General features: G+C 37.8%; 4 protein-coding genes across 10 annotated transcripts; 2 read left to right on the top strand and 2 right to left on the bottom strand.

The window, feature by feature from the left end:
* The first annotated feature begins 1,709 nt into the window (after positions 1-1,709).
* On the top strand, positions 1,710-7,546 carry LOC110766796 (putative E3 ubiquitin-protein ligase RING1a). Its single transcript, XM_021970176.2, has 10 exons — positions 1,710-2,013; positions 2,191-2,233; positions 3,608-3,666; positions 4,936-5,017; positions 5,218-5,338; positions 5,433-5,474; positions 5,892-6,410; positions 6,682-6,789; positions 6,888-7,097; positions 7,242-7,546. The coding sequence occupies exons 1-10, from the start codon at positions 1,920-1,922 to the stop codon at positions 7,275-7,277; spliced, it is 1,314 nt and encodes a 437-aa protein (XP_021825868.1). The 5' UTR covers positions 1,710-1,919; the 3' UTR covers positions 7,278-7,546.
* A 939-nt stretch (positions 7,547-8,485) lies between these two features.
* On the bottom strand, positions 8,486-9,583 carry LOC148295307 (auxin-repressed 12.5 kDa protein-like). 2 transcript variants are annotated; one of them, XM_088252182.1, is made up of 3 exons: positions 9,337-9,583; positions 9,024-9,234; positions 8,486-8,893 (listed from the first exon to the last, which is right to left on the bottom strand). In XM_088252182.1, the coding sequence occupies exons 1-3, from the start codon at positions 9,440-9,442 to the stop codon at positions 8,857-8,859; spliced, it is 354 nt and encodes a 117-aa protein (XP_088108308.1). In that variant the 5' UTR covers positions 9,443-9,583; the 3' UTR covers positions 8,486-8,856. The 2 variants fall into 2 exon arrangements, with proteins under 2 accessions (XP_088108308.1, XP_088108307.1); XM_088252181.1 differs by having other exon boundaries at positions 9,024-9,240; positions 9,337-9,502.
* Positions 9,584-11,391: 1,808 nt separating this feature from the next.
* Positions 11,392-17,735, bottom strand: FES1 (Zinc finger C-x8-C-x5-C-x3-H type family protein). 6 transcript variants are annotated; one of them, XR_015835282.1, is made up of 6 exons: positions 17,231-17,731; positions 16,165-16,429; positions 15,759-15,979; positions 14,116-15,677; positions 11,609-14,009; positions 11,392-11,536 (listed from the first exon to the last, which is right to left on the bottom strand). XR_015835282.1 is itself a non-coding variant. In XM_088252178.1 (6 exons), the coding sequence occupies exons 1-6, from the start codon at positions 17,565-17,567 to the stop codon at positions 13,980-13,982; spliced, it is 2,283 nt and encodes a 760-aa protein (XP_088108304.1). In that variant the 5' UTR covers positions 17,568-17,731; the 3' UTR covers positions 11,392-13,979. The 6 variants fall into 6 exon arrangements, 4 of the variants coding, with proteins under 4 accessions (XP_088108304.1, XP_088108305.1, XP_021825905.1 ...); XR_015835283.1 differs by having other exon boundaries at positions 11,647-14,009; XM_088252178.1 differs by having other exon boundaries at positions 11,392-14,009; positions 14,116-14,363; positions 14,496-15,677.
* Positions 17,736-19,949: 2,214 nt separating this feature from the next.
* Positions 19,950-25,295, top strand: RLP4 (receptor like protein 4). The gene is made up of 9 exons (XM_021970199.2): positions 19,950-20,052; positions 21,011-22,066; positions 22,430-22,577; positions 23,691-23,762; positions 23,904-23,975; positions 24,178-24,249; positions 24,336-24,413; positions 24,524-24,705; positions 24,834-25,295. The coding sequence occupies exons 1-9, from the start codon at positions 19,965-19,967 to the stop codon at positions 24,956-24,958; spliced, it is 1,893 nt and encodes a 630-aa protein (XP_021825891.2). The 5' UTR covers positions 19,950-19,964; the 3' UTR covers positions 24,959-25,295.
* The last annotated feature ends 625 nt before the right edge of the window (positions 25,296-25,920 follow it).

Below are 25,920 nucleotides of genomic sequence, written 5' to 3'. Positions count from 1 at the left end.
TCTCTCCCTCCTTGCTCCTTCCCACCCACCCATCTAATCTCCTCAATCTTAATTATATCAAATGGAAAAGAAACTAAAAGCAAGAGGATAAGAGTAAAATTATGATTTTTCCCATTAAAAAGAACATCAAAAAATTGTTTTACCCTTAAATTTAACATAAAAAGTAACGCATGACCAACATTCCAGGGACTACAACAATCATATTTTGCAAATTCGAGGACCAAAATGCAAATCGAGTATAAGATCATGGATTATATGGCAATTAAAAAACCCTTTTGTTTTTACAAATATATTTATTATGTTTTCTAATGGAGTTAATACGGTTTAGGTTATGTTATAAGTGAGAGAACATATGTCACAAATATTAGATAAGGGCATGAGGGGAGACACAAATTGGAGACAACAAATCTCAATCTATCTTACATTAGCATTTCTTGTAAAAACTACTTAGCACTCCAAAATACTTTCTGTTAATATATAAATCTTCATGCATAATATTTAGGTTTACATTAGCATTATCAATTATGTGTCGATAACACATCGATTCCATATTGACAACACATGTTTTAGTAAGACAACGTCGTATATATGTATATATATGTAATATAAAACCTACGAAACAAAAACAAAAGACTAGAATGAAATCGAGAGTAGCATTATTCATTTCTTAAGAATTTGTAAAGCTTGTTGCTTAAAAGGGCATGCAATACTTACTATATTTGATTCTTTGACTGTTTGACAAGTCAAGGAAAACACCCCAAGATGGATACATAGAAAACACACTGCCTGCCTGCCTGCCTGCCTCACACAAAAATGATCAAAAGGTAGTAAAGGCAAATACTCACCCTTTATCCTTTTAAAATACCTTGATGATCAACTTTACCTTTTATTTTGAAATATGGAACCCTAAACCCGATTATTTATAATCATTATAATCAATACACAAGATACTCTCTATGTGTATCTTTTGATGATTGTTTAAGAGACTATTAATTGTGGCTAAGCCAATCATTTACATGTGCGAATATAATTCGAAATTTACTTATTTAGATATTTTGACAGTTCATTTTGTAGATAAAAAGAACAACTTTTTACAAACAATGCTTACACTAGGTGGACAAATTTTAATATATTTACGGCGCATTGCGTTAAGTTAGTAAATTACAAATGGACAAGTCTCTCTCTCGTCATATTTTCATTGCGTCCATCCGGCACAATAGGCAAAGCTTAAGTAATAATTTTCTATCCAAGGTTGAAACTTGGATAGTGAAAACTAAAAAGTAAAATGTTTTAGCAAGTATTTCAAACCAAATTTAATACAATTGATGGTAGACTTATTATTCGTTAGGGATAGTTTGGTAATAACGAATTAAACAAAAACATCTATATAAAGGTAAAAAGGAAAAAGAAAAATACAAGGCCGTCCCAATTAATCTATATGCTTTTTTTTACAGTGTGTTTTTATCTTTATTATCATGTTTTTAATTTTATTTTTTGTCAAGAAATCCAGGCATTGCCTGCCAGCAACCCAACGTAAAACCCAGAAAGAGGAAAAAGCAAACCAAAAAGGCAAAGCAAAATAGGACAGTATATTTACCATAACACCCCTGCATCTTACACGTGTTGACCAAAAGCCCAGCTTGAATTGTCTCCTGCACGCAGCAGCTGGGCATATTTTATTTATTGGCAATTTTATTGCTTTATTTATTTATATAAATTGAAGAAATTTTGGTAAGACCACGAGCCTCTCAGAGCCTCTACCCCTCCGCCTCTCTCTCTCTGGTCAGCCACACTCCACCACCACCTTCATCGTTTTCTCTCTCTCTGTTCCTCAGAGAGCACCGCAATCAAGTAACAATTGCATACTCTTACATACAAGCCTTCCGTTCCTCGCTAAATTTTCGCTAGAAACCAGAGCAATGCCGGCACAGAAGCGCACCCCAGAGCCCATGGAAGATGATCCTCTGCAGAACCACCATGAAAACAGCCACGACCATCCACAAGACGAAGAGGGTACGTCTTATTTTGCCCAATACCCAAACTCAACTCCAAATTTTTCAACCCACCGCAAACAAAACCATACACGCATGTTCGTTCCTGCACATGGTTTTGGATTTTTTTTTTTCTTTTCCCTTCTCTGATTCTGTTTTGTTTCTTCATGTGTTCCTTCTTGGTCCTTTTGCCCCTCAGAGTCCGATCGAAGCCTTTCCCCGAGTAACGAAGAGAAAGACGAGTGAGCTTTTCTGGTTCTTCATAGCTTTCTCATTCTTCTATTTTTCTTTTTGTTTATTGGTATTGGTTCTGTTGATTGTGCAAGTGTTTGATTTTGAATGCTGGACTTGATTTGGGATCTGCATGGTTTGCTTCGTGCTACTCTTTGTTTGTGTTTTGTTAATCGAGCGGCTACTGGGATGAGCTATGTTGATTAACGTCTATGCGACTGTGAAAGCAATGACTTCTGGTTGATGGGGGTTTTCTCTTTTATTTTCCTGGTTTTGGTTGCTCTGCTAGTGCGGGGAAGAAGGTTGGTGAAGTTGGGTTTTGGATCTTCTGAGCTGTGGCTTTTGCTCTGCTGATTTCGGGCTTCAATTTCTATGCGTGCATGGGTGGTTCAAGCATGTTGCCCAATCTGGTGGATGGTCATTAGCTACAGCAACTTCTGCCCATGTGCTAAGCTGAATAAAACTTGCATAGAGATGCTGAGCCAAATTTTCATATGGCTTGCGTCGCTTGTTTTTGTGATTGTTGGGTCATTTTGACCGAAAATTCTCACTCAAGTCTTGCTCGATAGTTTATTAGATTGAGGGATCATGGTGCTTCGTTGAAAGGGATAAATTTGGAATTTTCTGACCAATCTGCTTCACACAAACTCCTACGCAGCTTCTGAACTCTATAACTCTACTGGGCTCTCATTATTCTGCTAAACGCTTTCCACAAAGAAGTGTTTTGCAAACAGGATATCTCTGGGATTGAACCAGTCTCGGTTATGGCAGTGACATTCTTGTTGCACCATCTGCTATATTTTCAACGCCAAGCTTTGTTAGTTTACTGCCATATTTATAGAAGAAAGCGACTAACGTTTTTATTTTCATTTTTGGATATTTTAAATAGTGACAATAACGTCAATATGCATGATGAATTGGGCATTTGTATGATTGCAAAATGCAAACCCACAACATGCAGCAGCTTATGTTTTCAGTTACAATATGGATGCCCAGGATGGGACACTGATATGGAAAGTTCCATGTAATGAGAAGTTTAGGCTTAAGGGTGAAATCAGTATTTTGAAGACGTTTATAATTAGTTTTATGATATATGATCTTGGTTGGAGGTGAGGTAGGCTCTACTTAAGAAATTCTTACAGATACTCTTTCTGCATAGAATTATACTTTATAGTTTTCTCTTCTTTTGTGCTGGGTTCTGTATTTCCCATCCAAAAAATGATAAGAATTTGTATTTTTTTTTTCATTCTTTATATATCAGTGTGTGCAAAAAAAAAAAAAAAAGAAAAAAAAAAAAAGAAGTTGCACATAGAGCAACCTACATATCAAATATTACATCTGCTATATGCTAATTCTTTATTTTTTTTGGTTGGTATTATGCACAGATATATCATAGTGAAATTGGCAGAAATTCGGAAAGAGGTCCAATGCCCTATCTGTTTAGGTATGTTTTGGGATGCTAAATTATGGATAATAACTGAATATAGATTGGAAGGAAGCATTTTTATGTATTCTAGTTTTATTTGTTTGAAGAGATAGTATTGTCGGGTACCAGCAAAAAGTAAATCTCATTATCTATTATCAAGGAAGATTGATAGTTTAATTCTAGAACATCATAGTCACTTGCATGCTAATGTTTTGTTGTATTGCAGCGTTGAGCTTAGTATATCTTGAAATGCCACTGTTTTAAGCGTTTTGTTGCATACAAGTCAGAAATAATGTGTTCTATCTGTCAAACACCACTTTTAGTTTTAGCTTCGAGGCCAATATATTGGTTCGCAAAATTATGTGGTAACCACGAATTAGTAATTATATATTTTCCCCCAAAATTGCAGTTGTTAGTTCTGCTCGCAATTGGTATGATTAAGTTATGGATTGCATTCTTCAACTGAATTACTCTGTTTACATGCAGAGTCAACTTTTCATGATAAGAGCTCATAACCTGTTATTTACTAAATGAAAATACAGTCATCTCAGCTCAAGAAAGCATCAAAATCATCAAACTTCGAATTGATTTATCTCTTTTACAGGGCCATTCCTCCATTAACGCAATTACATAAGTTTCTACATTAGGGTAAATTCATTGGAAGAAACAGAATTATATTAACAGGTCTTGTATATAAAGCCTTAAGAAATTTTATGTCCTTTTTTTTTCAGATACCTGCAATGATCATGAACTGCCTTATTGATGGGCCAATTCGCTTATTTTTTCCCTTGTTTATGTTACTGTTGTGTGCTTGCACAGGTGCCTGCAGTTGCTTGTTCTGTGTATTTTTGTTACAAAAAATTGCTTACCTTAAAACCATTGACAGCTTCATGTAGACACCATGTTCAGACGGTGTTTATTATGCATGCCTAAATTAAAGTTCAAAGGTTGAGAGTTTTCACATCCAAGAGTCCTTCATATTAGAATTTACCATAATATTTTGCTAAATATTGAGATAGTGAATCATACTATATAGATCCAAGTACTCATTGGTCCCTTTTACACTCATACAGTTTATGGGGACCTCACCCTCTGATAGTATACTTGTAGTGAATTGTGGATGCAGGCTAGTCCTTTTAGGCGTCTTAACTCATTTCTGGAATCCATGCCCACATATTTTCCTTTCCATTTTCATGCAATAAGTATAAACTCTTGTAACACACCTCTCCTCTCTCCCTAAAAAAGAAAAAGAAAAAAATAAATTCATTTACTCCCTTGTATCTATAGGGATCATTCGGAAAACAAGAACAGTGATGGAATGCCTGCATCGCTTCTGCAGGGAATGCATCGACAAGTCCATGCGCCTGGGGTATGTCTTCAAACGATTACCTTCTCCTCTTTTTTATTCAAATGGAACATTCAAGTTAAATTTGCTTATATAGATTTTGTTCAGAGATGTCTCAAAATATTAGAAAGCTTGAACTTGTGACCTGATATGTCTATTTCATATTTAGACACGCAATCGGCCCAGTTGGAGTTCTGACTACTAGTAACTGGCTCTCACTGCAGGAACAATGAATGCCCTGCATGCCGCACCCATTGTGCTAGTCGTCGCTCTTTGAGAGATGACCCAAACTACGATGCCTTAATTGCAGCCATCTATCCAGATATTGACAAGTATGAGGAAGAGGTATGATGCTGATTTACAACAATCGTAGACTGTAAATTTTATTTTCTCACTTACATTTTAAATGATTGCGCTGATTGTTGATTATCTCCTTTAGGAACTGGCTTTTCATGAAGAGGAGAAGGCTCGCAATAAGCAGGTGACATATTTCAATCTTCAAGTTTGTGTTAGGCATGCAAGTATTTTAGGGTTAATATCTTTAAATTTTATTTGGAGCTCAACCCCAAATAAAACAAATGCAAATTGTTCAACTTTTTCTTGTGAAACTGACGGGTCCTCTGATTTGTAAAATTCAGGAACAGTAATTCTTTAAAAATTTAGTTAAGACTTGATTATATTTTTGTATGTGGATCTCATCTGTGTGCTATTACTGAAAGAATGCAACTTCCACATAACTTGTGATATGGCTTTTAATAAGCACTTACGCTAGAATCTTTGCCCTTTCATCATTCAGGTGTTACACGTCACTATGAATTTAGTGGCAAAACTGTACAGATATTTCTTTTTGTTCCCAATTGTTGCTCCAGGGCCTTGATCTTTAAACTTATTTTCACAGATCCAAGCTTCCATTGCCCAGACATTTCGACGTCAATCTGAGGCACTAGGAAGGAAACGAACAACAGCTAAAGCAACTGCAGCTGCATTTATGAGGAGATCACAGGGTAGCTATCGAAATGCTCATTTGAGGGGGAGAAGAAACTATAGAAATGTTGCTGAACATCAAGGTTCCGATGATAACGAGGATGCAAATGGTAATGATGGAGGTAAAGACTCAACTTCTGGTGACGAGCGCACAGAACCAAGACCAAAGAGATGCAAAAGATGGGGAGGAGGTCGATCAGGATCTGCTAATGCAGATGGTGGTGATGAAAATGATTATGAATTGAACAGAGAAATTATGGGTGCATCTGCGGGGCTTGTTGGCAGCTCAGAAAGGCTTGCCTGGGGTAAAGGTGGCATGCGGAGCCATACACGGTATGGCAGTACAAGTGGTGGCAATGGCAAAAATGCCAGGAACATCCGCCTCTCTAAGTTGGTGGAGTATCTTCGGAACTCAGAAAACCACGATGATGAGGTAAGTTAGAGTTTAGACTGACGATCTTCTCATGACTTCTCTGTGATAGGGACTAAGTACCCTTTTGAGATTTCAAATTGGCAGAGATATTTGACTGTCTGAAATCCCATTATCCCATACTAATATTTCAACACACACTGCGGTCCTGGTTTCACATGAGGTTTATGAGATCATTTCATACACACACTATGTAATATGTGCAATTGGAATTTTATCTGGAACTCTGCTTCTGTACTGAGATGGTTGAATCAACGATTTCTCATATTTTCAGTTGGACATCCACCTCCTCCTCGTTTCTTTTGATGAGCAAAGAATACCCAGTTTGCAGCGGCCATATCTTTGCTGCAGGCCTACCCTGTCAGTTGGACAACTATGTCACGTAATTCTTCCACTCACTGCATTTTTCTTTTGATAGAACTTCATTATATTTCAAAGCTTCTGTCACCATATACTGAAATTGGTTTTATTTGTGTACAGTATGTAGCTCTCCGAACTGCACTGCAAGCTGATGAAGTTGAATTGTACTTGGTGAAAGAGCTGCACGCCAAATTCAGTCATTCAACTGCCACAAATGTCCTAATTTCCAAGTCTGTTGTTTTAGACTCAACCAAAGATAACCTGCAACTATTAAGAGAACAAGAAACGTTGGCAGACCTTAGAACACACAATCTCATTCCTGGTCATCTGGTGAGCACCTTTTCTAGAGTTTAAACTAGTGAAAAGAGCTAGGGGGAACTTGCGAGGGTCCCTGCGTTAAAAAAACATTTAAGTTTTGATACTTAGATATATACACATTCCCAGATTGATCTCGTTGCATGTGTTGTTCTGCAGCTTTTGGCATATCAGAAGAAATGGAACTCAAGCTGATGATGATGACAAATTGGAACAAGTGGTTCAATTCAACTTCTTTCGTTCTTTTGTTCTTTTCACTAGAATATATAGTGACCACTCTTAATAAAGAGTGTCAGGTAGGTTTCATATTTAGAGCTGCGTTCTCTGGCATATGCTGCATACAGCGAGCAATTTAGAAGCAGATGAAAAATATCATGTCATGTGTACGAGCTGGTTACAACTGTTACATGTATTTATAGAATATGAATTTGCCTTTCTGTCTGGAAAATAATCTCTTTAATCTTGTGGCCGTCGTGTTTGATTGGTTTTGAATTTCCTGATCACCTCCTTCCTCTCTTCTCCCCACCCCTCCTTCCTACTTGAAGACATGCATCCGTGTGCGGCCGGCTCCGGTTCGGGGACCTACTTTACTTGGTGCATATATTTATGTCGCAGGCCACTCATCTCTTCTCTCACCCCTCCTTCCTCCAAAATATTTAACAGCACAGCACAGCACCCATATTCAGCTCATCTCATTGACCTAACTGTACAGTAATTAAACAAGCACACATGAAAACTCTCATTTCAAACCTGGCTTGTAGGGATCATTCTACACGTGGCAGTCACGTTACATTCACAGAATGGAATTATGGATATTTTGAGAGATAAAAGACTCTTGGGCAGACGTTTTACAGTGAGTTTAAGCCGCCTTAGCTGGCCGGCTTGAATTGAATATTAGACAGACAGACTCCACCTAATTTTGTTTTTATTTATTATTATAGCTAATTGGTCCTTGGTTCTCCTTGGCTTGCACACAAAAATCAAGATCAAATGGGTGAATCTCCATTCCAATTGATTCCACTTGATTTTTATTTATTTAGCTAATAACTATGGTGAACAGTTTCAGTGAGTGAGATGGCCAATACATAAGGAAGAGGAGTAGGACCCACTCAACACATCACCATTATTGATTATGTCATTGTTTATGATGAAGAAGATAATGTTTTGTATCTTTCCAAGTGTGACCCCACTCACCAACTGCCACGCAGCCTCTCCCTTTCATACTTTTCTTCTTTCTTATCCATTCACATGTAGGTCCTACCATACCATGGGACATGGTCATGGACCCCTCTTCCCAAATTCCAATTGGATTTTGATCTCGTCGTTTATGAAAGTGCTAGTGTAAATAAACAAAGGGTATAATCACAAGATAAACCCACAAACTTAAATGGATCATTAGTAAATTAACAGAAGGATATTTTTATTTATTTGATGATAAAATTGGAAAGCAGCTCACGGTTAGATCTTTACTAAACAAGGAGTCATCCACCGTGCCTGACTTAAACAACACTACACACACATTATACATGCATAATTAATAATGCTTAAAGACAGTGAGCTCTTTCTCTCTCTCTCTCTCACAGAAAGCCAAACAAGGCCTTACATTACTTACAAAAATTAAAACGACACAACCTAATCACAAAACAATCCAGTCCAGTCCGAACCACCACCAAGGCACGTGACAAACGCAGAAATGAAAAAACGACACTATTTACATGCGACCCCCGGTAGCCACTAGCTGGTGTCTGCTCTCATCGGTTGCTTGCTTGTCACCTTAGCGATGCTTGCTCCTGGTCTCCCCACTGTAAAGCCTGTGATATGATCACGTATATCAGACAATATATAAGATCTAATTAAGTATATAGATCTACGATCAACAGATAGATCTATGATGAACGTACGGCTTGGATTGATTTGTGTGGAGGTTAAGAAGTTACGTACCAATCATAGACAGTGGGAGAGTTGGGCTGTGGCTTGTCAAAGACCTGGTTGCCCATGGTTCTGGTGGCAAGGTTGCTGCCTGGGTGGAAAACACTCCTCCAAACGTTGTCCTTAGCACGAGCTGAAGCTGGCGTTACTGGTGTTCCTGGGGTTACTGGTGTTCCTGGGCTCATAGGCATCGCCAACTTGCTGCTGCTGCTTGTCTCTCCCTCTACATCTACACAAAATTTAATCAAAACCCAAAAAACCATATGATATATGGAAACTAAAATTAAAAAAGAGACAAACTTTATGTCACATATATATGTAGCACCTTTGATGTTCAAGGGTTTTGGGGTGACCTTCCTAAGCTTGCCAAGCCCACGTTCAGGCTGAGGTCCAGCAACAATGTCATCCCAAAGCTTTTCAAGCAGAACCATTTTTTGCTCACTCTTTCTCTCTCTCTAATTGCTCATGGTCTAGAGGCTTCTATTCTATATATAATGCGACTAGAAACCTAAAATATCTCATCTCTCATTAAAAATTTGCTAATTGGGGCCTTCTCTCATTTTTCCACCACCAAGTGGCATTGATTTTTAATCAGGGATTGCAGTGGGCAGTGCAAACGATGGGTACTAACGACAATTGTGGGTGAAATTGGCTATAGGAAACCCGAGAGTGGAAAAAGGAAGGATGAGAGACGGATAAGAATGAAAGACTTGGTAAAACTGGGCCCCGCTAAATAATATTATCCATCCATCAAACACACCTAATATCTATAGAGTTGAGAGTTGGTGTACTCGTCTTACTATACGAATACTTGTGCTATTTATCAGAACGATGTGGGGTCCACAGTGATCAATGATCATGGGTGGGAGACAAAGAATTTTGAGATGACACGTGGATCCTGTAATTTGGTCTCACTTTCCGGGTTAAATGTTCATGCACTAGTTTTCAACGTGGTGTTATTTATTTACTCATAAATATTACAAATGATATTTTTTATCTATTGATACTGTACCATGATTCATGAAATATCAACTCTCGAATCAGACAACATTTAACCTAACACCACGACGTGACGGCGTGAACATCTCAAGGGGACTAGAATGAGGGATCATAGTGAAGGGTCCTTAATAACTATCTAATTTTAGTGCATAGTTATTATTGGACTGTAGCTTTCCCCAATTCTTCTCCTTTTATTTTTATGTGATGGCAATCTGTTTTTTTTATAAATAAATAAATATATATATATAATCTGAACATATGATCTCCAACAGAGCCCACATATCATGTTGGGCTACTTCAATAAACTGTGCCGAAAAAGTAAAAAGAATTCGGTCCACCAATTCACTAATAGAGAGACACATTTTTTAGCAGTGCATGCTGATCCAGCTGGTCCAGCCCAAGTTTTCTGTACAGATTGCCCTGCTCATTTAAGACCTGCTTAATGGGCCGACACCTGGGCTAATAATAATAAGCTGGTGAACCAATATAAGCCTACATATTTCTTCAAATAACCCCCCCCAAAAAAAAAGTGAAAGAAAAAAATAGAAGCAATCATTTTGTTTTGTTTTTCCTTAGAAGAGGAACTCAAGAAATTAAAATGAATAAATAAATAAACATAACACTAATTAGCTGATTTAAATAACATGCCAATGCCCAATGCCCAATGCCATCCTCGATAACATCAGCAGCTACCACCTAAAGCCAAGTTTTGTAAGTATGCATTAAAAAGATCAAAAGCATCAGAGACAAAAGTTCCATGGAATCTGGAGATCCATTTTTAAGGCTTTTTGGTGAACAAACAAACAGCAGATTCAATGGTCGGCATTCGGCTGACACAACCATATGAGAATGAGATGATATGCCATTCACCCAGGCCAAGCCAACCTTATTATTTTACCTTTTTAACAGCAGGCAATTCCTTGGTATTATCCACGCCCCTACAAAAGATCACCTGCAAGCCTACAAGCTGCCTGCCTGCATATCTTCAAGCATTTTAAAATTTGCCGCAAAAAGTATCTCACACTTCCGCATTTTACACATTTTTAATGAATCGCAAATACATGTAATGAATATTCTGCATTGCTTCTTCATCATCCCGTTATTTCCAAGCTGCCTATATACCATCCAAAACAATAGAAAATGAGAACAATAAATCATAGCTACTAACATGGCAAAGGAAGCAGAGATGAAAAACAAACAAACAAGACAGAACAAATAGTTAAATTCACACTCAGCCCCCTTATCCAGAACTGTATATATATCACTCTGGAAGCTTGGACCCAGAATGCATCCTAGAAACAATGGCAGCCCGCCTGCAAAACAAGATTTCAATGGATGCTGCAGCTGATAGCTGTTCACTTGACTCTTTTTCGTTTGCTGGCCTCCTGTGTGTTCAGGATCAGCAATCCAAGTCCCTCCCTACTAACAGAGCCAATCAAATTCACAAACAAGGCACAGAGTTTGAGTTTGGTCACACTACACCACAGTCCATTGTGACCGATCCCATCAAGCATTACCCAGCAGACCTGTTAATCTCAAATGGTCAGATCGTACCAAAAGCAATTGTACTTCAATCAACACAGCATGTTCCGACTAACCAGCCCTGCATCAAAGATTCAGTACGAGCAGCCCGTACCAGTAGCAAGAGATCAACTGACAACATCGGTGGCACAGAAACTGCTAAACCAAATCCCGAATTTGGAAACCAAGAGAAAAAAGAAAACCCTGCGCCAAGATCATGGTTTGGCCAGAAAATATTCAAGTCATTTCTCTTCCCTTGCAACGAATGCCGAGTTTCTAAACCAACACAGAGAAGACACAGAATCCCTGAAGAAAATGGGAAGTTACATTGACATGAGGCTCCTTTTTCTTTTCAATTCTTTCTATTTCAGCTAAATCAAAAGTCCATTTCAATTAGTTGCGATGAACAATTTAGATTTGGAAGTGAGGCTTCAATATAACCTGTTGTTTCAGTTGGCAACATTTAATAAAATCTAAGACATGAATCTTTACTCAAGTATGATCACTGACCCACTAGATGATTGATCACACAGTTGTTACACAACTGCATCTAGAGTCTCAACACTCTGAGGTCACTTAAAAGTCACTAATATAAATCTGCATACAGCAGTCAATGCCATATACTGAGAAACCAGCCCCAACTTCTTTACAATCTCATAAACGCTTCCTCATATGACCCAACTCATTTTATAGAGAGTATAATTACACCCTACCAGAACCACCTGAAATTAATAGAAAATGTTCTAAATTATCTGATATCTTACATGAACTGTGGGATTTGTATATCGATTTCTAATGTCCTACAGTCATTCATCACACAGAGCTGCCTTTCAAGCCTCTATTTCCCCCCTCCCTCTTTCACTCAATTCTGAATCTTGACCATATCAGGGCTATTTGTTGAAACTTATTAGGCCTTTGATGCCATAAAAAATACTTTGATTTGGGTTGAGAAACCATACATCAAGTCAAATCTAACTTGTTCTGGAGATGGGAAAATGGAAAAGAATTACAACATGATTGATTTACAGTTTTCGCAAATTGCCCTGATTTAATAGCAACTATTGTACCTCAACAGCAATCCCATGCGTAAGTAGATTTCAGGGTTGAGGACTTTGAGGGGTTTTCAGGTGCAAAGTGTGGACATTCACACTTGAAAGTTTACCAGTTAAATTTTACTAGCGAGCTATCCTCATAGCCTCATAGGCACTTTAGTTACAGAAATTCTAACTTGTTTAATTCATCCGTTTCTATCATTTCCACATTGATAAACTAGTTTCATGTACATAATATGTGCAGGAGCCTCAATTTCTTACGGAGGTTCTATATTTTTAGATATGGAAAATGAAAGGAGGAAAGTGAATAACTCAGTGCCCAAGAATAAGTACTAGAATTTCCATAGTTTTAACATAGAAATCCTTATGTACTAAATCATAGCTACTTCAGTTTTGACTTGAATTACTGAAATGCCATCAGCTTATAAGCTAGACACCTGTAAAACCTATAATATTGCAATCAAAATCCAATCCTCTGTTGTCAAACAATTAATGAAACTTCTGAACATTTTAGATGAAACACCAAAATAAAATTCACAGCACAAGAATTAACGACATGTCATAGAAAAATTAGGATGTACCTCAACAATGAAACATATTATCCATAGAAGAATCTGAAAGCTACAATTACAGATCATGATGACCAGAAAAGAGGATGAACAGTACAACTTCAAATTCCAATGCTAGCAATATTAAAAGTCAACTTCAACTTCAGAAATTCAAAATAAACATCTTTTGATATCTACACTATGCTTATTTTTATTTTTCATTATCTTAATGAAAATCTGCCGCACTATGCCAAATTCTTTGTAGCCAGTAAAATAAGGTATATGCAAATTATACCCAAGATACTGCAGAAGTGATCAATTACATATCATATCCATCCTAACTCGGGGAAGACTGATATGGAAACTGTAATTTCAACTTCATGGGTCCCATATGGGTATCCTTAGTTCCCAAACCAAAAGGATTCATTTTACCCTGTCACTCCACAGCACCTAAGAATTCAAGCAGTGAAAGAATTAAAGACTGACCGTAGATAGACTAAAACCCAGCATTTGGGAACTTGCTAAAATTTGGAAAGACCCTCAATCTGGGTTAATTCAAGCCTTAATGCAATCTTCCTTGCATAAAAATGAAACGAATTATGACCTTTTTTTTTCCTATATACAGACTAAGACAAATTCTAGTCATGACACCTATTATCTCCAAATAGATGAACTGAGAGTAACAGATAATTTTTGAAGCAATACATCTTATAAGAAAATTAACAACTCTACAAAAACTCTGTTCTAATTATGTAAAAGAAAAGGGTTATCGAACAAACTGTCCATGACCTCCAATTAGTAAACTGTGTAGGAAATTCTGCAAAAGAACAATCACTTGGCCTAACATCTCAAGATTTGCCATATTTCTCAACATATCCCTGCAAGTGAAAGAAGTAGCAGTCAGATTCCAGGAACAATTTCACATTCAAAACCCAATATCTGCGTCCTCACATTATCACTAAAATGACAAAATAAAAAGCTAACCTCAACAAGCTTTGAGATTTTTGGACGGCATGAAGACAGGTATTGCACAACTGTTTCTACGGTAGGTGGGATTTGATGGGGCTGAAAAGCACTGAGAACCTTCTCTACTGCTTTCTTAACTATCTTGTTATGTGCATCTTTGCTGAGACAACCTTCACGCCATTTTGGTTTTAACAATTCTTTTACTAACTCTACAAGAGCCGCACGGAAATGCCTCAGAGCTTTTGATTCTTGCTGTACATCCCCATCTGTCACATGTTCACCATCCACTTCATTGTTTTCTCTAAATCTATCTACTGTTATGTCTTTTTTGTGTCTAGAACTGTCACTCTGAGGTCTAGAATCACCATATGAACTGGTTTTATGTGGTTTTGTATTACCTTTGAGATGAGAGGGCCCCAAGAGATTTTCTTCTATAGTCATGGTTCCATTTTGGCAGACAACAGAAGCCCCCACTGTCTCTGCTTCAGTTACAGGCGAATTATGTTCACGTGTATAGCAGCTATTATCTAATACCTTTTCATGACATGTATTATGTGAAGACATAGAGTTTGTATCACCATCACAAGCTGGACGCATAGTCCCACTAACAGATTCACCACGTATTTGATGATGCAACTTGTTCCCAATGACAGCCTCTTCAGAATAGAAAGAAGCCTCAAAAGAGATGTTTGCTAACTTGGGTAACTCAATGCTGTCATGAAGAGGGTCATACTGGCTCCCTGAAGATGATAGAAATGCAGGAGGAAGAATAAAAGATGGCCGGAAGGGTACAGATGGCTCCCAATCATTTGAAGAAATTTTTGTTTGAAGTTTATCAGAGCGCAATGACACACTGGTAGAAGGCAACTTCTTCAATTCAGAACTAGAGAAGGGAGAGGAGCTTTTCAGTAAGGGAGATGATCTAGTAGAATAACGGTAATCTCTATTTCGGTCTAAAAGCTTTTGAGTACCATAAGGACTTGCATCTAAACAGGAATAACTAGAAGGCAATGAAAATCCGGTCCAAGATGAAATACGGCTAGCTGGAAATGAGCCATTAGTTAAAAGATTACTTGAGTTTGAATTCAAGGAAAGGCTCGCAAGTGGGGAATTATGATCACTGTGCATACGCTGGCTCCAAATTCCAGCTGGTTCCTCCATACAGCTCGACTGAGAAGTGGGATTCCCTCTAGAGTACTTGCCTGATGACGCAGTAGATCCATTAGAAAAAAATCCAGGCTCAGGATGCAAACCACTCATGAATCTAGAATTATCTTTATGAATTGGTGAGTTGTTATAACCATCAACGGGCCAATTACGTGCATGACCATCCCTTCCTACATCCTTAAACGAGGAGAGAAAGACTTGATCATCTTTGGATGAATGCAATTTCTGTGCATACTCACCCATATTTGATTCCTCTCCTGGAACTGCTGGAAACTTATGGTTTTCAAGAGACTGGTGCCGTCTCTGAATTCCTGTGTGTTCCGAAAATTGGATCTTTTCAGAAGAGAGATGTGAAGAAGCCAGAGGGTCAGGAAAACCAGGTGACCTTGATCTCTCAGTTATGTCTCTTAGACCTGTCACAGTAGAAGGTTGTTAATAAGAACATCACAGGAGAGTACTTTCTTGACATTCAAACCCAAGAAGACACATTATACCTTCATCAGGCTGGATTTCTCTAGTACAATTTGCAGCAGCAACATCTCCTTGTGGATGAGTACTATTCAGATTGTCTTTTATATGGACAAACTTACATGAAGTACCTCTAATGCACCAACCTTTAGCAAAGAAGTCACAGATAATAGCTGGGCGTTTGTTTCGATCACTAGTCTCAGCAACAGGAGACATAATTCTGGTCACTTTCTCAGAAGCAGCTGATCTGAAAAACTTGACAGTTAGTGGGATTTGAACAAGTTTGGTTGGAAAAAGTTAATATTTAGCTACCAGAAAAACAGATAGTAGCCAACACTTTGGCTCTGTGACAAGTAAATTTCGAAAGTGCACTTGCTTTGGCTCTATAAAAATAAAATTTTAAAAGTATATAGGTCCGGCATATCACCTCACCTTGAATCCATTTGTTTTCTATCATTCCTCAGATGTATGTCCCCTTGTTTCATCTCATCCTCTGGATTCATAACACTCTTAACCTCCTTACCTAAGTGATCCCTCATCAGGATGGCATCAGCCATCTCTACCCCAGCGACACCAGATGAGTTGGCGGCTTTAGCATCCATAACCTCACTATGACGCAAATAAGCTTTTCCATCATCATGTGATTCATTTGAGTGTATACCATCAAGTCCCTCGGGCTTATAATCTCGTCTAACATCTACACAAAACAAAAATAAAATCAAGTATTGCCGCCAAAAAATCATATTCTATAGGAAAAGTTTGGTCAGAGAGAAAGAAGGCTGATAGATATTCATAACAATCAAGTAAATCAAGTCCGTCGGCTCTTAGCCTTTCTTTATAAAATAAGGCGGCATATCGCTACTTCTTCCTTTCTTATTGTCTTAAGCATTTGTCCGGAAGTTCCTGCCTTCCCCCTTAGAGGGTTGGCACAAAAGCAGCAGATATTGAAACTAATAGCAAAGAAGTCTAGGCTCCTCGAACCAGATTCTATTAGATCTTCCTATACCGTAATTCGCTAATCTCGATGAAAGAGCAGGTGAGCTAAATTTGGCCAATGGTTTCAATGAGATTGGACCATGCTCATCATTCTAGATTAGAGAGATAGGGTTTAACCAAATAACCGGTTGAAACTGAAAGGCTCAAAGTGAAATGCACAAGACGAAACCTTAAACAATTTTCACAAGTATTGGCGTCTCCTTCCAAACTCCTCAAAACAGTGGCCCGCATATCAGAGTTCCAAGTTTATAACAATTATTCATAATCAAATTACATTACTTTATCTCACCTAAAGAATTTCCAATTGCTCTGAAAGCACTACATTAGCACGAATTGCTCCAATCAAGCCACAATGAACAGTATGAATCTAAATGCAAACCTAAAATTGAAGTGGAAACAGAGCAAACGTATGCATATGAGCAACAGCATCGAAATCCCAACAATCAAAGATGAAACAAAAAGAGTTTGGAAAACAAGTAGGTTAATCACAGAGGTAAATAACCGTTATGATGATCACGAGCTTGAACCGGTGAATCAGAAATATCCATATCCACTTCAACCCTTTCTTCTTCCATTATCTCTTCCTGTTCTCCCTCCTCCACCTCTTCTTCTTCTTCTTCTTCCTCCTTCTCCTCCTCTTCTTCTTCAATATTCTCTTCCCCTTCTTCTTCTTCTTCTTCTTCTTCTACTATTTCAGGGTCTTCTTCGTCGTCGTCATCTTCTTCTTCTTCTATCTCTGGGTCCTCGTCTTCTTCTATTTCTGGGTCTTCTTCTTCTTCTTCAACATCGGCGGAGTCGGAGACTTCGCCTGGGGGCGGAGATTGGTCATCGTGAGGCATTCTGGGTGCGGCTTCTTAGGTTGGTACGGTACGCCTTCCTTGGGCTTTGTTGTGGGGACGCTGAGACTGAGCTTGCTTCACTGGATGTCCGTTTTCCAGGCAAAGAGGATACGTGTAGTGCTGTGATTAGTCCCGGGTACATACTGATCGCTGCAACGTGATACATATAATTCAATATATATATATATATATACATGTTAAATATAGTTTAAAACTTTATATTAAAAACAATCACACATATTGATCTCCGAGTCAAACATTAATCATTCGGACTTTGGCATGACTCCGAATGATTGTCGAGTCGGACCATGAAAATTAACCTTAACTTAAATTTGTGCTAATGAATCGCAAAAGTTCTCAAGTAATGGTGAGATGTCACCAATAACTTATTTTCCAAGATTACAATGTCATCACCTTTTATTTTTCCACTGTAAATAGACCGAAAATAAGGGTGGGCAAAAAACCATAAAATCAGATCATGACCCAAAAAAAAAAAAACAATGTTGACTAAAAAAAGGTCAACTCCAACGAAAACAACACAAGTTAACCCACAATGCGAAAAAAGGAAGGGAATATAAGATTTCTATACACATAATATATATACATTTTTAGAATATTAACGATTTTTACGAATTTGCAAATATGGATACTTAAATACTTAGCATATTAACAATTAGCTACCCATCTAACCAAAAGAGACATAATTGATTGGCACATACAATGTATTTTAGCAAAATGTTAAAAAAATATATATATATATATATATATATATTCCTGATTCTCTTGAGCTTAATTTGGTATTTCTTTTTATTTTATTTTTTGTCTTATAATTTGGTCTTTATTGTTCCTGAAAAAAAAAAAGTATTTATTGTGGACCAGGTCTTTCAACGTCGGACAATCTTAACTCCACTTGCCCGAAATGATATCCTAAACAAGACCCAATACTAATAGTAGGAGGAGGGGCTGGATAGTACTAAGACCCAATTCAGCCACTGTATTTCTTTTCCGATAAATGTGATTTATTTTGCAGTCCATAATATGTTCCGTATAATTAAGGACGGGGTTCGGATTTCAAAATAGATTGAGTTGGATATATACCTATGTTATGTGATCTATCCGTGCAGCACAATAACTTGCAAGTATAATGTGTTGCACGAACAACAGATATGTAAATATGGTATACAAAAGAAGAATTATCCCAATTGAAGAAATATGAATGCTCAAAGGTCCTACCTAACTACAAAATGATATCAAGACGTCCCCAGAAAATGAAATTTCATTCTGGCATGTTAATGAACTTCAAAATGTAATGAAGTGAGGGCAGCAACGAAATTTATGGGTTCCAAAAGGGGCATGTTAAACTGGTCCATGATCAATGGAGACACACAAGACGTCTCTATCTCATCAGTTTAAGGATGACCTACAAAGTGTCAATGCTTTAATGAAAATTTTATAATCTACCAGCACTAATAATGCCGCCATTCATATTTTATTTAGAGCATTATGTAATTTATATATATAAAGAAAAAGAAATAGAAAAAAGAAAATGGAGTGGCACTCGTCTAGTCCTCTTCACCTTTGTTTATTTAGAGAATTCTGGTGATCAGTTGGGCCACTGCCTTAATCACAGGAGCGTCTCCGAAGATTGAGCACCAAGTCATGCAAAGGAGTCAAAGTTCAGAACTCGGGGTCCTGATGGACCATACCTCAACCTCAACCTCAACCGTCCGATCCATTCCACCTTACACATCCAGAACCCAATCTTCTCTAAGTTGAAATTCGAATCAATTTGTTTACCAAAATATAAATCCCATCCATATAAGCAAAAGTCACCAAAATTGAATAAAACTTGCATATATCCTAATCTGGATTGTCAATTTGATAATTGCACTTTGGCAACAAAAAAAAAAAAATAAAAAAAAATCCACCCCGTGAACTCTCCTCACCCTTCGCCCACGTTAGCGTTGTCACGTGCTTTGTCGTCTACACGAGAGTGTGGCGTGCGGTGTGGGCTCCAACCCAACCATCGAACCGTTAAGAATCTGTGTGGACTAGACCTAACTATCCATCTGCACCGTCCATTAATGAAACCTTCATCAACGCAGAGGAGATCATTAAAATCTCGGCAGCACATTAATATCTCCTCTTTTCACGAGTCAACAAAATCAAGAAAAAAATGATATTAGATACCAACTCCAACTGTAATTCAGCACTAGTGTCTAGTTGCATACACGTCCAATCCAATTTTACTCTCTCTCTCTCTCTCTCTCTCTCTCTCTCTCCCCTGCTGTGTGAAAATTGGAAAGCAAATACAGAACATATGAGAGTGAGATTTTGTATAGTGGAGAAAGAAAAGGCGAACGGCACATGCGCGTAGCGTGTTTCACAGCTAAAACAATGCTTAGGTTTGTTCTTCGTCTTCTTCTTCTGCCATGGCTTCTTCTCCTGCTCAGCTCAGTCTTCTCTTTGGCTTCGGCTAAACCTGGTGAGTGCCCACTAGCATCTTTTACTTATTCGCTTCAGTTCGATTACATTGCCGTTTCTTGATTCTATGTATATCTTGATTCTTGAGTTCTTAACAATTCGGAGTCAAATTCAGTGGCATTGGAGTGAATTTAGCCACTGAATTTAGAGAGAGAACAGTGAGTTTAAAGCGTAGTGGTGCTAATTCATCGTTTTTGGTTTTTGGTTTTTGGTGTCAATTTTAGCGTTTGCTTTGGTGGAGATCTTGTTCTTATGCTCGATTCTGTTTGGCATTGATGATTCAAAGAATGGAAATGAATCAGAGAGTAAAAATGGAAATAAGTAGTACTTTTTTACTCTTTCTGGGAAAAAAAAAATTTGTTTATTTGATGTTGAAAGAACGTTAATGAGTTTGAATTCTTTTGGAAAAGGAAATGAATCTGCGTTTCAGTTGTGCCAATTGCAAACACAGAACGGCATAAAACAAGGTTTGAAGTAGGTTATGTTTCGTATGTATGATGATAACCAATTTTACCGAGTTATAGGGAAAGCAGGGGCATTGGCGTATTAATGGCGGATGGTGCATTATGCTCTGTGGCCTCTCAACATTTTAGATGAATTTTCTATTTTTGTCTAATTTTTTTTTTAAAAAAAGGTGGTGACAGTACAATTACAGAATCTAGAAAACTATACATAAAAAAGAAAAACACAATAGTAATAGGATTTTCATGGAAGTAGCATTTTTGTATAAGTTGCTGCTTTCACATCAGTGCTTATAAAATGAATACTCAAATTTAAGAGAAGATTAATTCTCTAGTAGTTGTTGTTTAGTGAAGTTGGTATTACTATTCACACACCATCATGCAGACAACACATGCTTATAAGATTAGAGAATATTACTCAGTTCTTTATTTTATCTTCCTGTGCTTATTCCGGTTAAAATTTTGGTTTTAACTTGTGTGTTATGCTTCTGAGAACAGCACCATTTGCTATGCGCGTAAGCTGTGGAGCTCGTCAGAATGTGCATACAAAGCCAACCAATACACTGTGGTTTAAGGATTTTGCATATACAGGAGGCATACCTTTTAATGCAACACGCCCAAGTTTTATCAGTCCTCCACTTCAGTCACTTCGGTATTTTCCCCTGTCTGAAGGCCCTGAAAATTGTTACATCATCAATAGAGTTCCCCAGGGACACTACTCAGTAAGGATCTTCTTTGGATTGCTTGCACAACAGAACTACGACAGCGAACCTTTATTTGATATTTCTGTTGAAGGCACTCAGGTTACTTCATTAAAATCTGGTTGGAGTAGCCACGATGATGAAACATTTGCTGAAGCACTAGTGTTTCTTAAAGATAGCTCTGTGTCTATCTGCTTCCATAGCACTGGTCATGGGGATCCAGCAATTCTTTCCCTTGAAATTCTCCAAGTTGATGATAAAGCGTACCAACTTAGCCAGCAATCGGGTCAAGGAATAATCCTTAGAACAGTAACAAGGTTGAGCTGTGGTACTGGGAAGCCAGAGTTTGACGTAGATTATCGCGGGGATCATTGGGGTGGGGACAGATTTTGGAATTACATAAAGACCTTTGGTCAGAGTACTGATACAGCCCGATCTACTGAAGCCAGCATTAAGCAGGCTTCAAATCCACCAAACTTTTATCCAGCAGCTCTTTATAAAAATGCAATTGTTGGTACTGCTAGTCAGCCCAAATTAGAATATACAATGGATGTGGATCCCAATAGAAACTACTCAATTTGGTTACACTTTGCTGAGATTGATTCTACAGTCACTGGTGTAGGGCAAAGGGTATTTGATATCCTGATAAATGGTGACACAGCATTTCCAGATGTGGATGTTATCAAAATGAGTGAGGACCGTTATGCTGCTCTTGTACTTAACACAACTGTTGCTGTAAGCGGGAGGACTTTAACAATAACCTTGGACCCTAAAGAAGGTGATCATGCCATAATCAATGCCATTGAGATCTTTGAGGTTATAATGGCCGAGTTGAAAACTGTACCAGAAGAAGGTACATATGCACCCCTCTTTGTTTGTTTTTATATATCCAAGTTTCTTGCAACCCTCACTAACACCTAGCAATATGTACGTAGTGTACACATACTCATTTCATTAAACAATAGTTAGACATGTAGAATTGCAGTCTTATGAATGTACTCTTTGATCTTGTCACATATCACTTAATATCTTCTTCACTTATACAAGTGCTTTGAAAACATTCTTAACTTGTGTTACCTATTGGAGATTGTTTTTATTGCGTCTTATTTTTCACTAAAAGCTATCGAATGTCTATAGTGCTAGTCAAACACTATGGAAACTGTCGTTACTAATTCATCACCCTTTTCTCTTTCCACCAAAAAATAAAATAAAACAGTTAAGGCGTTACAGACATTAAAGAAAACATTGGGGCTTCCTGTTCGGTTGGGTTGGAATGGTGATCCATGTGTTCCTCAACAACATCCGTGGAGTGGAGCAGACTGCCAATTTGATAGAACTAGCAGCAAATGGGTCATTGACGGACTGTAATTTCTTGAGCCTTCACCTCATTTTTTATTATTTCCTTTTCCTTTTCCTTTTCAATCTTATTTCTAATTTGTCTTTCCAATTTGTATGTTCTTTATACTGCTCATGTGCTTCAATTGCTACCCTCTTCATTTTCTCACTGCAAGAATTTCACTCTTGAATATGTAAAGAGCTTAGTTTTCTGTTTTTGTTCAGAAAACACTGTGATGAAGGTATTAAAATAATAATGTAAGTTTGAATAGTGTGCCTTGAGACAACTATAGGACATGGACAGCTGGTATACCAGTTGAGATATTTCGTTAATTTTTTGTGATTCATGTATAAGGAAGTTGTAATGTTTAAAGTTTTCTTTTGAATTGGAAGTACACAACAGAAGGTGTCAAAACAAGCGACTTAACCCACCAAGCATCAAATTTATCTTTCTTTCTTTGGTGTGAATGATCAGTTTTCTTTTGGAAGTGGACGAGAAAAAGTAGGAAAGCTTTAGTTGCAATATCAAATACTTATTTGCTTATTTGACAGGGAAAGTATTCGCCCAACTATGGCATCATGTCCACATTTTCCACCGTATACTGACATCATCTGGCTCCTTCATTATTTAGCCTTCATCTGTACCCCAAATTTGAGTCCTGAATTTCTGATGGCCTCTTGCCAGCTCAGTTACTCTTTGATTCTATAGAGATGAGCTATTGCTGTCGAGGAGTTCTTTTGAGGCTGTTGAATACAAATAGCAATTTTTTTAGAAGACCTTCTAGTCTTGGAAGTGAATATACCTGACCAAGGGTTAGTCTTCACAAAATGTAGTCCTAATATGCCTGAGCCACTTGAATTGCTTCAATTTGGCGCAATAGTTGGTCTTGTTTCTTTTTCCCCGAGTTTTATTCATTTCACTGAATCTGAATTCTAGCACCTTTTATGTTCCAGCTTTATTTCCTACTACATAAAGTCCAGTTGTTATTCTGTGCATGGTTGAGTGATTTGCATTTCAGATTACCTTCCAGCGTAGTCTTGAGAATTGCTCTTATGATGTCTGAAGAAGGCCCCTCAGCATTTGTGTGTTCCATTGTAATATGAACATTTTTGGCAATTAATGTTTACCTCTGCATGCACAGGGGTCTTGACAATCAAGGTCTGAAGGGATTTTTGCCAGATGGCATATCAAAATTACATCATCTTCAGAGCCTGTGAGTTTCTTTCTAAGATGTGGTAGCTTCTATTTGTCATGTTAACTTAATTCAATATATATATATATATATACCTGATGCCAGACTTCAAATGTTTTACAGCCGTTTCAACCCATGTTTGTTTACCTTGTGGATTTGCAGAAATTTGAGCGGAAATAACATTCATGGAACAATTCCATCCTCCCTTGGAACAATAACAAGCTTAGAAGTACTGTAAGTGCAGCTTATTTTCTCTTTTCATAAAGTGTTGATGATGTTTTATTATTTTGTTTTTTCTGGACAGCATATCCAATGAACTCGATTATTGTTGTGATTTGCATGTTCAATTCCATTTCGTGAAAGTTTCCTCGAGTTTTATTTTTTGTTTTTGAATCAATGTAATCATTGAAGAATACACATGCTCCTTCCTTGGCAGGGACCTCTCCTTAAATTCCTTCAATGGATCAATTCCTGAATCCCTCGGACAGTTGACATCATTACAAAGACTGTAAGATATATCGTCACGCATCTTATAAACCTATGGAATTCAAATGTAATAGAAAGAAGACTCTAACCTAAGTTGTCATTGGGCAGTAATCTGAATAGCAATTCTCTGTCCGGAAGGGTCCCAGCTGCTCTAGGAGGAAGGCTTTTACACAGAGCTAGCTTCAAGTACGATTTAGTCAGTAATAATCTGTACATATTGTTGGCTTTTATGCACGATAACATAAATAGAAATGTATCGATATGAATTCTGAACTCCATATCTTGCTTGCATGCAGCTTCACTGACAATCATGGTCTTTGTGGTATACCTGGACTGCCTACATGCGGGCCACACCTTACTGCTGCGGCAAAGATTGGAATTGCATTTGGTGCGTTGTTGTTGTTCCTACTTCTTGTGATCTGTTCAATATGCTGTTGGAAAAGGCGGCAGAATATTCTCCGAACGCAGCAACTTGCTGGTAAGGATTTATGAAATGGAATGCAACTGCATACAATGGTGCTGATAATAAAAAAGACTGAAAATCAGCCATATTAGCATAAGTTAGACATTATGAAAGCAAACTATGATCTACCTTTATTTGTGCAGCAAGAGAAGCTCCATATGCAAAGGCAAGGACCCATTTATCACAAAACATTCAGATGAGCCGGCAGCATAATCATCATGCCCAATCTCGAACGGCAGCTGAGACTGGGCCCATCTTGCTTTCATGATCAGACAACTGTCTGCCCAAAGCCCAATATAGTTGGAAGTTTGATCCAAAGCACTTGGTCTCTTGGCAATACTGCTTGCATTGGCCCCCTTACTTACACAAGATCACATCCCTCATTGTCATTGGGTGCGCGCCCGTATATGCTACAGAGAAAGAAAGAAAAAAGAAGAAAAAACTGTACATTGCTCCAATTCTTTCCTCTTCTTTTCAAATTTGGCAAAGTTTTGTAACACCTAAAGGAAGTGATACATGTAGAAATCAAAATGTTCCCATCCCATCCTTCCACAACTTTAAACATACTAATTAAAACTAGTGTGTATGAGAAGTATTTTAAGAAATTGTTTGAAATTTGATTCAGAAAACATAGAAGGGGGCATGATGAGTTGGAGGGAAAATTTCAGACATGCCCCATTCAGATTCTGACGATCGATGTGTACAAATCATAAAGACCCAAATTATGATTTTGTACTACATAGCGCTCCCATACTAAAGTGAAATAGAGCATTTAATATGAGAAAAAGTTACACAGAGTCCAAATCTAAAGGTAAAATGCCAAGGGAGTCTAAAAGTGGAAATTACATTAACAGCTTGTTACTGCTAATGGTAAGGTAAGATACTCCAGTAAAATTGCAATTGCAAAGCTGGAAAACTGAGAGCTTGGTCAAAAAGCACAATCCCCTAACACTATATACGTGTCACAAGGACAAAATTCAGTTTTGATAAAATTGAATAAAATAAGATAGTTGTCAGGCTCTCGTGAGTCTGCTTACGGCAGGATGAGGATCACCGTACGATTATTTCCATCATGGTGGTCAGTGGTCAGTGGTCAGTGGTCAGTGGTCACACCCACACCCAAACCCAAACCCCAGTCAAACACGGCATTGACGCTAAAGCCATTCAGACGCAGCAGCGGCAGCAGCCCATCTAACCCAAACCCGATCCAACCCAATTCAACTTAACTCG

The sequence above is a fragment of the Prunus avium genome, chromosome 4 (genome assembly GCF_965620075.1).
Source record: "Prunus avium chromosome 4, drPruAviu1.hap1.1, whole genome shotgun sequence".
NCBI classification, from domain to species: Eukaryota; Viridiplantae; Streptophyta; class Magnoliopsida; order Rosales; family Rosaceae; genus Prunus; species Prunus avium.
The sequence above is the reverse complement of the archived record's forward strand: the minus strand, read 5'-3'. Positions and strand labels throughout refer to the sequence as shown.

What these genes read in the sequence shown, in the direction of transcription:
- LOC110766796 (XM_021970176.2), top strand. Translation starts at nt 1,920, where the DNA reads ATGCCGGCACAGAAGCGCACCCCAGAGCCCATGGAAGATGATCCTCTG. An exon ending in CCAATGCCCTATCTGTTTAG is followed by an intron (nt 3,667 to 4,935) that starts GTATGTTTTGGG and finishes TTGTATCTATAG; the next exon opens with GGATCATTCGGAAAACAAGA. An exon ending in TTGACAAGTATGAGGAAGAG is followed by an intron (nt 5,339 to 5,432) that starts GTATGATGCTGA and finishes TATCTCCTTTAG; the next exon opens with GAACTGGCTTTTCATGAAGA.
- LOC148295307 (XM_088252181.1), bottom strand. Translation starts at nt 9,442, where the DNA reads ATGGTTCTGCTTGAAAAGCTTTGGGATGACATTGTTGCTGGACCTCAG. An exon ending in AAAACCCTTGAACATCAAAG is followed by an intron (nt 9,241 to 9,336) that starts GTGCTACATATA and finishes AATTTTGTGTAG; the next exon opens with ATGTAGAGGGAGAGACAAGC. An exon ending in TCTCCCACTGTCTATGATTG is followed by an intron (nt 8,894 to 9,023) that starts GTACGTAACTTC and finishes ATCATATCACAG; the next exon opens with GCTTTACAGTGGGGAGACCA.
- FES1 (XM_021970213.2), bottom strand. Translation starts at nt 17,567, where the DNA reads ATGCCTCACGATGACCAATCTCCGCCCCCAGGCGAAGTCTCCGACTCC. An exon ending in AGCTCGTGATCATCATAACG is followed by an intron (nt 16,430 to 17,230) that starts GTTATTTACCTC and finishes TGTTTTGTGTAG; the next exon opens with ATGTTAGACGAGATTATAAG. An exon ending in AGAAATCCAGCCTGATGAAG is followed by an intron (nt 15,678 to 15,758) that starts GTATAATGTGTC and finishes CTACTGTGACAG; the next exon opens with GTCTAAGAGACATAACTGAG.
- RLP4 (XM_021970199.2), top strand. Translation starts at nt 19,965, where the DNA reads ATGCTTAGGTTTGTTCTTCGTCTTCTTCTTCTGCCATGGCTTCTTCTC. An exon ending in AAATGGGTCATTGACGGACT is followed by an intron (nt 22,578 to 23,690) that starts GTAATTTCTTGA and finishes CTGCATGCACAG; the next exon opens with GGGTCTTGACAATCAAGGTC. An exon ending in TTGACATCATTACAAAGACT is followed by an intron (nt 24,250 to 24,335) that starts GTAAGATATATC and finishes GTCATTGGGCAG; the next exon opens with TAATCTGAATAGCAATTCTC.